The sequence below is a fragment of the Phascolarctos cinereus genome, unplaced genomic scaffold (assembly GCF_003287225.1).
Source record: "Phascolarctos cinereus isolate Bilbo 61053 unplaced genomic scaffold, phaCin_HiC Scaffold_726;HRSCAF=1367, whole genome shotgun sequence".
In the NCBI taxonomy this organism is placed as follows: domain Eukaryota; kingdom Metazoa; phylum Chordata; class Mammalia; order Diprotodontia; family Phascolarctidae; genus Phascolarctos; species Phascolarctos cinereus.
Genome location: NW_027556098.1, coordinates 249,143,977 through 249,160,181, shown reverse-complemented (window position 1 = coordinate 249,160,181; position 16,205 = coordinate 249,143,977). Strand labels below are relative to the sequence as shown.

The following is a 16,205-nucleotide window of genomic DNA, read 5'->3' as shown; positions in this document are numbered from 1 at the left end:
TTTAGCAAATGAACAAGATGGAAAACATTTTGTTTATGGACATATGGGATCAGAGATTTAGAGTCGGAAGGGCTCATGGGCCAGCTAGATTAACAACTTCGTTTTCCAGGTGAAGAATAGAGACCCAGAAAGGTTGTAACTTGCCAAAGGTCATGTAGGTAGGAAGCAGCAGACCAGGGATTTGAACTCTAGTCCTCTGACAAAAGTCCAATACACTTTCCACTGCACCACAACTGCTTCTCAGGAGATCATCTACTCAATCCTCTCAAATCCAGATCGTACCAGCTGGAACATTGGACCTATAATCAAGAAGACTTGGGTTCCAGTCCTGATACTTACTGGCTATTGATTTTGGACTGACCAAATCAATTTCTCCATCTCTAAAATGGTGATGATCAAATCTGTAATATCTTCCCCATGATTTGCAATAGGTATCAAAGATATTATTTTCACCATTTAACAGATGAGCAAACTGACTCACCCGTAGTCACATCTAGAAGCATTGAGATGGAAAGGAGTGAATGCATGTTAACTGCTTTGCAAACTTTAAAGTCATAAAGTGGTTTCCTAACAGTTAAGTTACTTTATGACTTCAAACTAGGTTCCTCTTGCGAAAGCTTCATCAGGTGAATATTTCCTATTTCAGGCAGAATGTGGTATCTTCTCAGAAATGCAAACTTCTTGAAACTTGATAATGTTTCCACTTTAAACACAGACTCAAGAGTCATGTCTATAATGGCAGAGCAATTAGCAGTCTATTTATTGGCCTTTTCTGTGATTCAGTTGCTGAAGTCCTCAATTCCTTACATAGAATCTGCTGTAGCACCTCCACAGTCCATTTCCCCCTCTGTTTCCATCTTCAAATGTCAGCAAAATCACTCTAGTGAGGGAAATTAACTGAAAAAAAGCCATCTGGCAGGATCTATTTGATTAGCTTTAACTCATCATGCATTAGCCAGTATTAAATGCCTACTATGTGTTAGTCAACTATGGGGGACACACACAAAAAAAGTCCCTTTCCTCAAAGGACTTATATTTTACTGCAGGGGATTAACACACAGGGTTTATAAAAGAGCCAAGAGGAAAGATTTTGTATTTGCTAGAGGTTACAAGGGAGAGAAAGGAAAGCAAGCAGATATAACAGTCCCTTAAGCTAGATACAGCATTTAAGGAGATCAGACTGTAAAATCCCTGAGACAAGCCTGTGCAGACCATCCCTAGCATCCTAACATAGAGCTCTGCCCACCATGTGCCCATGTTAATCATTCCTCCCCAACTTCCTGATATGCGCAGCATTTTTTAAAGCTGAGTTGGCAGATGAAGAAAGATGGAAGAAGGTTGCCAGGAAATGATGAAGTCAAGATAGGGGCTGAATGAAAATAGACAGGACGATATATAAGAAAATTCAAGACATGGGTTTGGTGGGTGGGTATGAGCCAAATGTACCCCATCCCTCCAATCCTGTCCCCACCTTCTACCTAGAAAATACATAGATACAACAACCTAAAACCTTTCTCTCTCCCCTCCCCCCAACTTATTTAAATCTTTCAAGGCCGTGATCCAAAATCAATATTTAAGATGTCCATTTCTCCTCAGTCCCAGACTTTTCCTATTCTCAGAGGACTCTCTGCCCTATCAGTATCAAATGAAAAAGGCAGCTTCCTTAAAGTGAGTGCATTGATGATATTAAACTAAATGTAAGATGTATAACTAAATGCAAATACCTAACTTGTAATGATGGGCTCGCTCTCTCTCTTCGTGCTTCTCAAATCCCCAAATATTGGTTAGGGACCAGCTTCATAATGAGAATCTACTCTCCTTATGTAACAGAATAAGGCTGTATGGATAAGCAAATTAGAATCCCTCAGCCTTTGAATCCTCACTCCACCAAAGGCACCTTGGGTAGGTCTGTCAGCTTCTGTGTACTTCAGGCTATTCATCGATAATAGAAGAACATTGCTTAGAATTATAGGGTGGAGGTAATTAAGTAGCTTTGTTGCAAAGTACAAGTATTAGATGAATACATTAATCTATCAAGAATTCGGTGTGGGATCTTCTTCTACCAAAGCAGATTCCAGACTTATCACTTAGTCTCTAAGTCTTAAGCAGTTGCCTGAGGTTCCAAGAAGATGCGACTTGCTCATGGTCACATAGCTGACGAATGTCAGAGGGACAAATTGAAAACAGGTTTTCTTGACTCTAATTCCTGCACTCTGTGCACTATTTAAGTCTATTACATGAATGTTACATAATGAATTAAAAATATTAAGGTAGATAGAGTACAAGACTTGGAGTCAAGACGATCTGGGTTCAAATCCTGCTTCAAACAGTTATTAGCTGTGTTATCCTGGGCAGTTTACTTGATCTCTGAGCTTCAGTTTCCTCATCTGTAAAATGGAGGGGGCTGGGCTACACAGCCTCTAAGGTCCCTTCCATCTCTAAATCTATGATCTTACGATGAAAAGAAATCTGATATAGAAGGTAGATCAGCCTGAGAGTTAGGGAGATCTGGATTCAAGGACTACCTCTGATATGGTGACCAGGGACATGCCTCACTTAATCTCTCCTTGACCCCGGTAATTCTAAGTCTATGAGCTGCAGGTAAGCTGGTGATCTCCATTAATAAAGAATTCCCAGAGTTCCAGGGAACTCTTCACAGGTCTGGACCCCTCAAGAAAAAAGTCCATTGATACCACATATCAAGCAGGCAGATTACAGCCCTGATATATACTAACCGTTACTGTGGGTTTTTTTTTCCTTTTGATTTCAGTTATTTCAAAAATTTTCGGTATTGCTCCTATGCTCCCCATGTGAGGATATGTGTACCTTTGACTGATGGCATTTCTTCATTCGAGGATCTCTTGGCTAACAACATCTTGAGGATATTTGTCTGGGTTATAGCTTTCATCACCTGCTTCGGGAATCTTTTTGTCATTGGCATGAGGTCCTTCATCAGGGCTGAAAATAAGACCCATGCTATGTCCATCAAAATCCTGTGCTGTAAGTGGGGTTTTGGTTTGATTAGACTCAAACTCTGGGGACTGTACTCAAGATACCTAGAAATCAATAACAAATGGAATTTATGCAGGGATTTGATCACCATATCAATTTCATGCTTTATAGCTATTGGAACATCTCCTATGCTTTCACTGATCCAGTGATTCTCACCAGCACAAAATGGGGTCAGATAGAAAAGATGAGTCATTTGAGGGATTATTGTATAGTAGGGTAAAATAATAATAATAGCTAACATGTATGTCATACTTTCAGGTCTACAAAATGATTTACTTATAACATCTCATTTGATCCTCCCAATAACCCTGTGAGGTGGGTGCTATTATTGTCCCATTTTAAAGATGAAGGAAACTGAGTCTGGAAGAGGTTAACTGATTCATCCAGGATCACACAGCTAGTTAAGTGACTGAGGCAGGATTTAAATTCTGGTCTCCTTCCACTGTGCCACCTCCCCCTATATGGAAACAGTGCTTTAATCAGACCCTCATTTACAACAATAGTTCCTATTCTTAGACTCTTAGACTGTCCTTGGACAGCAGTCATACAGTGCTATACAATGTCCGCAATGCTGTCAAAGCCCAAAACAGATTAAGGTGTAATTGAGAAAGATTTAACAAAAATTAATAAAAATATAATAAAACATAGATAATATGACACAATAAATGCTTATTCCTTTCCTACCAAATGTCAGAAGTGGGATTTGGCCAGATACAGTATTATTTCTGAAAATATAAATGGCAATCATATAGATATAAAACCTGCTAAACAAATACTAACAAAAATAGTCATGCACTTCAGGGGATTTCTGGGAATGAGCATGGTACAATGGAAAGAGTGGTGGTTTGGGAGTCCTAGGTCCTTGGATCAAACCCTGATTCTGCCACTTAACTCCCTGCATGACCTTAGACGTTTCACCTTGAGAGGACTTACTTTCCTATTTTGTAAAAGGAGGGGATCGGACCAGATGGTGTCTGAGGTCCCTCTCAGCTCTGCAACACGTTCCTATGATCTCTTCAGCGCAGCTACTCCCTCTAGCGATGTGAGATCACAAACATTCCAAGCCTGCCTGTCAGATTTGTCTCTCGTCCATATTCTCCAACGAGTTTATTGCAGGGGTTCCACCGTGCCAATGTTCTGGGAGTTTTCCTTGAGTCCTGATGACATCGTGAGAATACCAGTGAATCATGCAGGCTGTCTGTCTATTATCCTCTCTCCATGTGACAATCCATCTTTTTTATTCAGCCACATACATCTCTGATGACACCCTTTTAAGTCACTTCTGTGCTGTAATTTGTCATTTGTAATATGCCATAGCCAACTAAAACATACCATGTGCCTCTCTGTTGCTTTTTCATTTTAATATCCACTTTAAGCAATTACAGCTTGTAATAGGATTTTTATAGCAAGCCCAACAAGATACAGGAGGCAGAGAACCAGCGTCCAAGCCAGGAAGACCTGGCTCTGCCTATGTGACTCTAGGCATGTCACATAATCTCAGTGCCACAAGCAGATCTCTAAGTCTCTAAATTACACATCAGATCTACCGTAGTAGAAGAAGTTTTCTCATAGAGACTTCACTATACCAATAAAATCACAGATTTCATCTAATTTTTTAAAATAAATTATTCTAGAAAATGAGATTAAAAAAAGAAATCTAGAAAGAGATTTTTCTCTGTTGCTCCTTCAAGTGTTCAATACTATTTCCTTATGTCTAGCCAAAATTATAGAACTCAGGAAGCAGACCTAGAGAGATGGTTATGAGGAAATTGATTCTTACTACTTTTTAATTTAGTTTGGGGTTTATTTTTAAGCCTGAGTCTCCCCATCTTACCCAGGCTAGAAGTTCAGGGGCTACTCACTGGTCAGTCCTACTCCTGATTGGCACAGGAACCCTATTTCTGATCTGAGTGGTTCATCCCTCTTTAAGTAACCTGATGGCCTCCCTGCTCCTGGAGGCTCATCATAACGATGCCAAATTTAGTGCAGATGCCTGATTAGCCTAGCACACTACAACTCAGAACTCCTGAGCTCAAGAGATCCACTAGCCTCAGCCTATCCAGCAGCTGAGATTACAGGCTAGGAAATTACTACTAACATACAATGTTTTTGCAATCCTTCAACAGGTGCTGACTGTCTAATGGGAGTTTACTTGTTTTTCATTGGATTCTTTGACATAAAATATAGAGGACAATACCAAAAGTATGCTTTGTTGTGGATGGAAAGTTTACAGTGCCGCCTCATGGGGTTTCTGGCCATGTTATCCACAGAAGTCTCTGTCTTGCTGCTGACATACTTGACTTTAGAGAAGTATGTAGTCATTGTCTTTCCCTTCAGTAATATCCGTCCGGGAAAACGCCAGACGATGATCATCCTTGTTTGCATCTGGATTGCTGGGTTCTTAATAGCTGTTATTCCATTTTGGAGTGAGGAGTTTTTTGGAAACTTCTATGGAAAAAATGGAGTATGTTTTCCACTCTATGACCAAACAGAAGATTTTAGAAGCAAAGGGTATTCTCTTGGCATTTTTCTAGGTAAATTATATTTTAATTTTTCCATTTGACTTTAATTTTTCTACAAATGCTATAAGTTTCTGGCAAGGTTAATTTATGTACATTACTAAGTAAAATTACATTGCCATACTCTGTTTTTAATAAAAATGTTTGGTACATGCTGATGAAATATTTTATTAAGTGTTTTATTGTAGAAATTTAGTGCTGAAAATAGCCGACAGCATACAAAAAGCTCTTACATTAAATACAGGAGCTCTAGGTGATCTTTCTCTGATACGCAGCATCTTTTGCTTTCATGTTTATCAGCAATGACTGTGAGCTAAAAGCAATTCACCTGGGAGCTCTGCCAACTTACGTGAGCCCCTCGTTCTTAAGACAACCTAGATGAGGGTTAGAACAGAATACAACTTCCCAAACACTCAAGTACGAGGCACTTTCAAGGACAAGGAAAGGAAAGGTTGTTGTTTATTCTTTTTAAAAAATCTAGAATCAGCCACATCATGGTTCTTAATAAGGTACTTTCTCCCTAGAAAGTCACTTACACTTTGGGGGTAAGCATTTCCAAAAATTGGCATATGTCTCCATTTTCATTTTGGTAATGCAATCTGAATTTTACAAGGTCATAGTGGAAAAAGTCTAGAACTTCAGAGACCTTAAAAATCTTTCTCTTCTAATTGTGATAAAGGAGGTCCTGCCTCATGAGGCCCCCTACACTTAAATTGCAGCATCTTGGAATCCCATCATGGAAGGTTGTTGTATTTGAAAATATCTTTCCCTTCTCATTTGACAACCTCCTATCTGTGGAGAAACGATTCAGAACATAGCCTCTTAACTCCAGATTTTCTCTGCATGGCATTGTGGTTTTTGAAAGAGGAATTACTTCTCCGCACTACCTGCGTAGCAGATACATTGAACAGCACCTCTAAAAGTACCCCGTTGTTTGCACTGTTGTCTGGTAGCACCAAGGTGCTAAGATCTGTGCTTTTTCCCCACCAGGTGTGAACTTGCTGGCTTTCCTCCTCATAGTGTTTTCCTACATCAGTATGTTCTGTTCCATTCAAAAAACAGCCCTGCAGACTTCCAATGTGAGGACCCACATTGGAAGGGATGTAGCTCTGGCCAATCGTTTTTTCTTTATCGTGTTCTCTGATGCCATCTGCTGGATTCCTGTGTTTGTCATAAAAATTCTTTCCCTCTTCCCAGTGGAAATACCAGGTGAGTCCTCCTTCCTGAGAGAGAGAGAAAAAAAACCTTCATCTATGTCCTCTTTTGTATATTGTTGAGTGGGAGGGGGGAAAGGAAGGTTACAGAAAGAGGATAAATCAATACCACACAAACTGAGGTTTTCCCCTCCCATTTAAAAACCAGGAAATCATGTGTCTGCTAGCAGTTGGTGTAATCAGAAGATAGAAGGGGTCTGGCACCTGAGAAGGTGAAGAAGAAGCAGCTATGGGGTTTCAATAGGTCTTCCGCTCACCTGGCCAATTTGAAGGGACTTATATGTCTAGCTGACTGTGTTCTTTACTGCAGAGATGGCCTACAATATAACTGGAAAATATGCACCAAAATATATAAAAGTACAATGGAACATAAATATTATTAATATGCGGTTTTGTAAGTCAATATGCATGCCAACAGGGATCTTTTATATATACGTTTAGTGACCTCCATTTGTATTTGAGTTTGATGCTTACTGGTTCTAATCCACAATTAAAACTCTGCACTTTGTGTTGTGTCTATACTGCCTGACCAGGGAAAAGTAAGTTATTGACATCTTCAGAGTCCCTTATGTCCATGCATGACGTCATGCTAAATTCTATCCCTTCAAATTAAGCAGATACACTCCTGCCTTCAAAAAGTCCCCATGATAATATTAAGTCAAGATATCTTGTCCCTCTTCCCTAGACCCTGCACAGAAGCCAGACCAGGTTTTGGCACTTTCCACCCCAAGCAGCCATTTGACTGAATGGGACTTCACACAAGCCTTGGGAATCTTAATTATCGATGCAAAACCCTATGCAGATACTGCTCTGCAGGATTATAGAAACTTTATTCTGACAAGGATCACTGGTCACAGAAAAATAATTGCAGGACAGATACAAAACAATTTAAATTTAATTGTTTTTCTCCCCCGAGTGAAAAATAGTGCAGTTCTGCCGCTTTTTAAATTAAGAACTGGAAACATAATGTTCTATTTTATGAGTAAAACAAGTACTAACAATATGTTTTGGTTCTGTGTTATTTCCATATTAAGGAAGTTGAAGAGAATGAAAAAAAAATGATAGAGAAGAGAAAGGGAGGAATAAGAAGGATGTAAGAATGAGAGGTGAACCAAAGGGGAGGAAGGAGAAGAAAATGGAGAGGGGAGGATACTGTAAAAAAGCAAGAAAACCTGACACAGGATAGGGAAACCATCATTAGCAAGTATTTGTTAACTACTTACTAAGTGCTGGGCTAAAAACACAAAAGTGAAATAAACATTCCATGCCCTTAAGGATCTAGCTAGGGAAACTCTGTCTGTGTGTGCGTGCGTGTGTGTGTATGAATATGTATATGCATGTACATACACCAATGGAATAATTTTGGGGGAAACGAACCAAGAGGCAAAGAGTTCAGGAAAGCCTTTCTGCAGAAGGTGGTGCTTGAGGTAAGCCTTAAAGAAAACAGAGCTGAAGAAGTAGAGGTGAGGATGAAATGCATTCCATGCCTGCGCAAGACAATAAGAAGGGAGACTGGGTGTTACGAGTGAAAAAAGGCAAGAAGGCCAGTTTGGTTAGATCACAGTGTGTGAAGGGGAATGAATAATATATAATAAGGCTGGAAAGGGAAACAGGAGCCAGACTGTGAAGGCCTTTAAATGCCAGAGTAATTGATGCTTGATCTAAGTGAACAAGGGGGGGTTATTGGAGTGGAATGACATGGGAATAAGTTGCACCCAGAAGGAACATGGCTTGCTGGGAAGAATTGGGAAACTTGGATTTGAATTGTAGACGTGTATGACCTTGGGCAAATCAGCTTCAGTTTCCTCATCTGTAAGATAAGGTTAATAACATTCCTAACACACAAAGGGTTGTTATAAAGAGAGTACTTTGTAGACCTTAAAAGGCATCAGGGATCTGCAGTTTCTTCTGTGTTTTCACTTCACTGAGTAGTTACGTGGTACAGCAGACAAAATGCCAGGCCTCGAGTCAGGAAGATTTATTATCCTGAGTTCAATTCTAGCCTCAGATACTTACTAGCTGTGTGACCCTGGGCAAGTCACTTCACCCTGTTCGCCTCAGTTCCTCATCTGAAAAATGAGCTGGAGAAGGAAATGGGAAACCACTCCAATATCTTTGCTAAGAAAATCCCAAATGAGGTCATGAAGAGTTAGAAACAACTGAACATATTCACTTTACTGGCCCAGACCAAAACTCTTCCATGCCCGAGTGGAAAGTCTTTGACAGTTGCTGTGACCAGAAAATTTTTCACTCTGTGGTCAATCTGATGATGAATCTCTCCTTTACAACTAGGTCAGGTCCTCAGACAAGAGATAATCTGGCACTGGTCTGTCCTTGAGGTTTGTCCACCTTAAAAAGTGAGTACTTGTACTCCATTTCTGCAGCCTGCAGGAGCCCAGGCTCACCTCCAATCCATAATGAAATTGGAGCAGGATTTTAAGGTAAACCTTCAAGGGCTCTAGAAATGTGAGCTATTATATAAGAAGAGAAGGGAAGAGAGTGAGAGGAGAGGCAACATGAAAAAGGAATGAAGTAGGGGGAGAAAGGCACAGGACAAATAGAATATTAACACAAACCCATTTAAGAAAGACAGAGATAGGGAGAAATAAAAGTTGGGGAAAGGGATAAAGTAAAAGAGGAAGAGCAAGAGGTATCATGGTACTATAGAAAGAAAGTTAGATCTGGAATTAGAAGACCCAAATTCAAATTTTGTCTGTGTTACGTGTTACCTGTTACACCTCAAGTAAATCACTTTAACTATCTTGGACTCAGTTTCTTCATCTGAAGAGCTGGTGGGTAAAATGCCATCTAGTGTCCTTTCCAATTCCTGTGAACTTATCTAAAAGAGACAAAGACAGAGAAACCGAGATAAACAAGACAGAGAGAGAAAGAGAGAGACAGAGACAGAAAGAAAAAGAGACTGAGGGAAAGTGCAAGAAGGTAGAAAATGAAAGGGAGGGAAAGATAGAGGATGAAGGAGAGGAGTGAGACTTAATAAGTTTGCTTATACAGTAATATCTAAGTTATGGAGTGTAAGGAATAGGTAAGGGATGGAGATCATACTCTGTCATTCACTTGATAGGTGCATTTCAGAGTGCTGTGACCAGTTAATTGCCCTTTGGAACGGTGAGTCACTTTTTAACCATCGTTCACAGTTTCTTCCACCATTCTTGATCCTGGAGAGATCCTCTCTGAGTAATATTACACTTCAAGTTGAAAATTATGCCCTGAGCACAACTAGTGACCAGAAAGAAATATGATTTTAAAGGTAGATAAAATCAAGTGAATGCCAGAGATTCCCCATCCTTGCTGCTCTGTGATTAGGGAGCCAAGATTTCAATATGTCTGTGATCTCTTCAAGGTGGATACCCATCTCCTCCATTGGTACAGATCACAACACATCTACAAATTCTCATCTAACAGGATTCCTGCTTATGCTCCTTCATAGATACGCCACAGAGGCTCTACCCAATAGGGCAGAGGTCTTCCTGAAGGCCTTTTTGGTTTAGATGGAAATAGTACAGCTTATAAGCTCTTCATCCTTCAATTTCACTACATGATTAGCCCATATCTCTTTTTGTAAATGCCTATTTCCTGAATGAAATTTTTCCCCTTTTTTTATGCACAGGGCATCACTGGAAATAAATTAACATCTTACTCATACCCACTGTGCAGTTCTCCAGGTGACCTTTGAGTAATCTACAACTGTGACCCTTTGGAAATTATAGTGCTCCAAAATTCACAATCATCTTACATCATAGGATCATAGATTTAGCCCTTTAATGTAACCCCCTTATTTGACAGATAAGGAAACTGAGGCCCAGAAAGGTTAAGGCTCACTTATGGTAAGTAATAGAGCTGAGATTTGAACCCAGATCCTTAAGTTCCAAGTCTTGTTTTCCTTTTGCTAAGTGATACTGCTACAGAAAAATTCCATAATGTTCACATTTTTATGTAAGAAAAGCAATATAAACAGGGGAAAAATAGTAGAGTACTTGGACATATTAAGAGAGGGAAATAGTAGTACCCAGATCCCTTGATAAATTTCAGTCACCTGGACCATATAAACTACATCCCAGGACACTGAAAGTATGAGTAAATTTCATTGCTGAACCAGTGTTAATGATCTTTGAAAAATTGTGGAGAATGTAAGAATAGCCTCAAGACCTGAGAAGGGCAAGGGCCATCCCATTTTCGATAAAAGGAAGAGAAAAACATCTGTAAACTCTGGGTCAGTAAGCTTAACTTTGATTCCTGGTAAAATCATAGAGTATATCATTAAATGGGTGGTTAGTGAATTTCTTGAAAAGGAAATGATGGTCACAAAGAGACAAGAAAATGTCAGGCCCCTGCAAAATAGATCCAAGAGAGATAATTTAAAAATTATTGGACCGTCCGAAAGCCATGATAAAAAAAAAAAGAGCCTAGACATCATCTTTCAAGAAATTATCAAGGAAAACTGCCATCATATTCTACCACTTACCCAGCAAAACTGAATATAATCCTTCAGGGGAAAAAATGGATATTCAGTGAAATAGAAGACTTTCAAGCCTTCTTGATGAAAAGACCAGAGCTGAATAGAAAATTTGACTTTCAAATATGACTCAAGAAAAACATGAAAAGGTAAACAAGAAGGAGAAATCTTAAGGGACTTATTTAAGTTGAACTGTTTATATTCCTAAAAAAAAAAAAAGAACAAGAAAGAAAATGTCAGGCCCAACTAACCCCATTTCCTTTGGTTTTTACACTAGTAGATAAAAGAAAGATGTAAATGCCTAGATTTTAGCAGAGATAACAATAATAACACACATATGGCACTATTATGTACAAATATTTTCTCATTTGATCCTCAAAATGATCCTAGGGGGTAGATGCTACTGTTATTCCTATTTTACAGAGAGGTTAAGTGACTTGCCTAAGATCACATGACAAATAAGTGACTGAGGCTGGATTTGAGCTCAGGTCTTCCTGAATCCAGCCTGGTGCTCTATCCACTGTACCATAGAGCTTTTGATAAAGTATCTCATACTATTCTTATAAAAAAGATATGAGTCAGATGATAGTATGGTGAGGTGGGCTCAGGAACTGGTTGTACAACTAGATCTGATTAATATTCATTGATAGTTTGATAACAACATGAAAAGGAATTTGCCATGGAGTGCCTCAGAGAAATATTCTTGGCCCTATGCTGTTTAACATTTTTACATATGATTTGAATAAGAGCATACATTATATACTTATCAAATTTGGAGACAGCACTAACTAGGAGGAGAGAAAGCTACTGTGTTACATGACAGACAGGGAATCTAAAAAAAATTGGGCCGCACCTAATAAGATGAAATTTAACAGGAATAAATGGAAAGTCTCATACCTGGGATGTTAACTCCTAATGTAGAAGATAGGGGAGGCATGCCTAGAAAGAAGTTCATTTGAAAAAGATCTGGGGTTTTAGTGGACCAAAAGCTCAATATGAGTCCAAGGTATAATATAGCAGCTAAAAACGCTATGTGATCTTGTTGGTGTTCAGTCATTTCAGACTCTTCATGACCCTATTTGGGGTCTTCTTGGCAGAAATACTAGAGTGGTTTGCCATTTCCTTCTCTAGCTCATTTTACAGATGAAGAAATTGAGGCAAACAAGGTTAAGTGATTTTCCCAGGGTCACAGTGCTACAAAGTATCTGAGGCCAGATTTGAACTCGGGTCTTCCTGACTCCAGGCCTGGCACTCTATCTTCTCTGCCACCTAGCTAACCAATGTGATGTTAGGTTGTATTAAAGAAGTTAATAGGGGCAGCTAGGTGGCGCAGTGGAGAGAGCACCAGCCCTGAAGTCAGGAATACCTGAGTTCAAATCCAGCCTCAGACCAAACACTTGACACTTACTAGCTGTGTGACCCTGGGCAAGTCACTCAACCCCTAGTTGCAAAAAAAAAAAAAAGAAGTTAATGACTAGCACCTAGGACTAGGGAGGTGATGGACCCACCACTCTGCCCTGGTCAGACCACATTAGGAATGCTGAATTCAGTTCTGGTTACTATCTTTTAGAAAGGACATTGATGAACTATCCATTGTTCAGAGGAGAATGATCACCCTCCATCTCTGAGGATGAGCCTTGATGGGAAAAGAGTCTCAATGCAATGCTCTAAGGAGATAAGCTGAAGGAACTGGGTATGTTTATTTAGCCTAAAGAAGATAAGGTTTGAGATAAGGGGGCAGCAGCTCAAAAGCTGACTTCAGGTAGGGAAAGAGCTATGAAATGAAGAGGCTTAGAATTGTTCTGTTTGCCCCCAAGGGTAGAACCAGGAGTCAAGTGAAATGTGTGGAGAAGCAGATGTTGGCTCAAGATAAAGACACATTTCCTAATAATTAAAGCTGTCCAAAAGCTGATTCAGATTCCTCCTCCCCATATGTCTTCAATCAAAGGCTATATGGCCAATTGCTGGGTGTAGTAGCAACAATTTCCATTCAGGTATAGACTGTCCAGTCAGAAATCTATGATTCTGTATGATGGTAGCCAAACACTCCCATATTTTAATTGTTGATCTTCACTTTTGCCTAGATATTTTCAATAAAGTGAGAAAATTGAAAACTTAACGGCAATGTATGTCCCTCAAAAACTTTTTTATAAATATTGACCCTAAAATGTTTGTATATTCTTTTATAAAACAAAAATAAACTAATAGTCCCCCCTAATTAAACATCTCGTTTCCTTCTCTAGGCACAATCACTTCGTGGATTGTGATATTTTTTCTGCCAATAAACAGTGCCTTGAACCCTATCCTCTACACACTCACAACCAGCTTCTTTAAGGATAAATTGAAACAACTGCTACACAAGCATCGGAGAAGGTCAATTTTCAAAAATGACAAGAAAAGTTTATCCACTTCCATTGTCTGGACAAATGATTACTCTTCCCTAAAACTTGGAGTGTTGAACAAAATAACTCTAGGGGACAGTATTACAAAACCAACTTACCTATGATGGCCTTTGATGTAAGAAGACTAGGAGTTGGAATAGACTCTTTATGAATTGGATGCCATTCCAAGAAGAAAGCTTCATTTTATCAGCAGCAAAGCTATCTGCAAGAGGCACCCTTTCATGTGACTCTTAGCATTTCGACACTGAGCTTTCTGGTTACCGTTTGTGCTAAGAATCATACTTTCCTGTCCTTGTCTCCCTACAAGAAGCAGCATGGTATCAAGTCCATTGGACTTGGAGTCAAGATCTAGGTTCAAATCCCACTTCAGGCACTTGTAAGTTGTGTGACCCAGTCCTGGTCACATGACCTTTCTAAGTCTCAGTTTCCTCATCTGTAAAATGAGGTGATTAGACTAGATGATGTCTAAGGTCCCTTCTAGTTCTAAACCAAGGATCTGCTGATCTTATATAACCAATACACAAAGAATAGGCAATTGATCTTTCCCTGCTCTAAACTAATAATTGATTTCCTTTCACTCTGGAAGTATGTGGGTTGTCTCTTTTTACATATGGAAATACATTTAAAATTCAGCTAGCAAGAAAATGATAGTCCAATCATAAAATAAAACTGTAGCATCAAGCTGGGGGAAAAGGGTTGGAAGGGCACAGAAGTAGCATAATCTTTCAATCCCTTCACTGCCCTTTCAATTTTGGGTGAAATCATAAGGTGTCTTTGCCTTTCTGTTCACAATCCCCCTGCTCTTGGGCTTTTATTAATCAATAGGAGTTACCCAGCCATTGGGGGATGCACCAGGGAAGGTATCTTGCTAGATTTCCACATTTCTGTTATATGATGTGTGTGTGTGTGTGTGTGTGTGTGTGTGCGCACGCGCATGTTAGGGAGGCAGTCTAACAGATCCCAATCTATTAGATCCATCTACTTGTATTTCATTCTCTCCTACACTGAGGACTTGAGCAAGAAACATTTGAGGTGACCTGAATCACAGGTGAATGTCATATAGTCCAATTACTGAACAATTCTTCTATACCTTAGAGTTCTACAGTGGTATTCTAATTAACTGGGACAAAATAAAGTAATTAAATTCATTGACCTATACAACAATTCTTTAAAACTTTTAAAATCATTACAAAAATTTTATTTTCAAATATGTCCTTCTTTTGGACAAAATTTCATTTGTCCACAGTTTTCTGGTTGATTTACCCAAGGGCAAGAGTATGGTTTGTTGAGTATTACAACTGATAAAGCTACAGATAAGAAATTCAGTGCCTAAACTGATCAGCTATATGCTGCCTTTTGCCTTCCCAGTTCTCCTTTCTGACAAAACAACAAAGGGTAACTTGATTTCTTCACCTTCCCCCTTTCTAACTTCTGAAATAAGACAAAACACAGATGTGTGGTTTAATGCATTGTGCCTCTCCTAAAGGAATGTTTAATTCAGACCCTTTTTCTGAGTTAACAGAGGCACTCCAAATGAGGAATAGTGCTAAGAATTGGAGTCAGGAAGACATTTGTTCAAATTTCACCTTTGATATTTACTAGTTGTATCATCCTATATAAGTCACTTAATTTTTATCAACCTTAGGCACTTTGGAGTTGCCAATAAATTCTGTTCCTTAGATCTTGCTAATTGCTTGGTGGAAGGAATTCCCATGCCAGTAGTCTCCTATGCTGATGAATTCAGAGGTCTTTGCTGCATTCATATTTCCAGCAGAACCTATGATAAGAGAGAGGGATGGATTGACATTTATACATTGTTCTCCTGTTAATTTAGAGAAACTTTGGTTATTATTTAAAACTTACTAAACCCATAATATGATAAATGCTGTATAGGACATGTATACAGAATTGTATGTTCTATAGGAGTTTGTAATTTTGATCAAATCAGTTATTTTTACCTTTACTGTTAAGTTTTTTTCTCACTCAGCAAAGAGAAATGAATCCACAACAAACTATGGCCTTACTCCCCTGGTATGTGAATCCTATTTTTTCCAGAACTATCTCTGTAGCATCTTCTCATTCCTCTACAATTTTAGAAATGCCCATCTTACCCTGTGTCTGAATTTTCTCTTGTCATCAGTTCCCTTTTCTTGGCAAAATCCTTATCTCTATTCTATTCAGGCATCATCTTTGCTCTTCTTCTTGGTAACTTGACTTCCAGCTCTTCCTTCACTCACTTTGGGGTCCCCTTTCATCTATTTTTTATATTCACTGATTTCCAAAGGAAACACTAAAAAAGCAGTATATTTCCTATTTCTGAATGATGGGTGGTTTCTCTATCAATCTATTTGGCTTCACCAACAGTAAGAAGTAGAGCATCACAGTAGATCTAGCCCATTCTGGCCCTACCCACAGTCCAAGTAGGAATGAATATGATCATTCACAAAAGTTTTTTCATCCTGATGAACATCTATAAAAGTTCGTGAAAACTCCTGTTTGCAAGGTCTCTAGCCTTAGTCCCACATAGCAAGCATGAGTAAAAATGTAATGAAGGACAGTGTCAGATGACCAAATGAGTAGCTCT

General features: G+C 39.1%; 1 protein-coding gene across 1 annotated transcript in view; it reads left to right on the top strand.

The window, feature by feature from the left end:
• The window catches only part of RXFP2 (relaxin family peptide receptor 2), a 191,287-nt gene extending 177,562 nt beyond the window's left edge, over positions 1-13,725 (top strand). The window contains exons 15-18 of the mRNA XM_020997197.1: positions 2,771-3,000; positions 5,139-5,546; positions 6,522-6,740; positions 13,463-13,725. Coding sequence (XP_020852856.1) covers positions 2,771-3,000; positions 5,139-5,546; positions 6,522-6,740; positions 13,463-13,725 — 1,120 coding nt within the window. The remainder of the gene's footprint in view (positions 1-2,770; positions 3,001-5,138; positions 5,547-6,521; positions 6,741-13,462) is intronic.
• Positions 13,726-16,205: the final 2,480 nt, after the last annotated feature.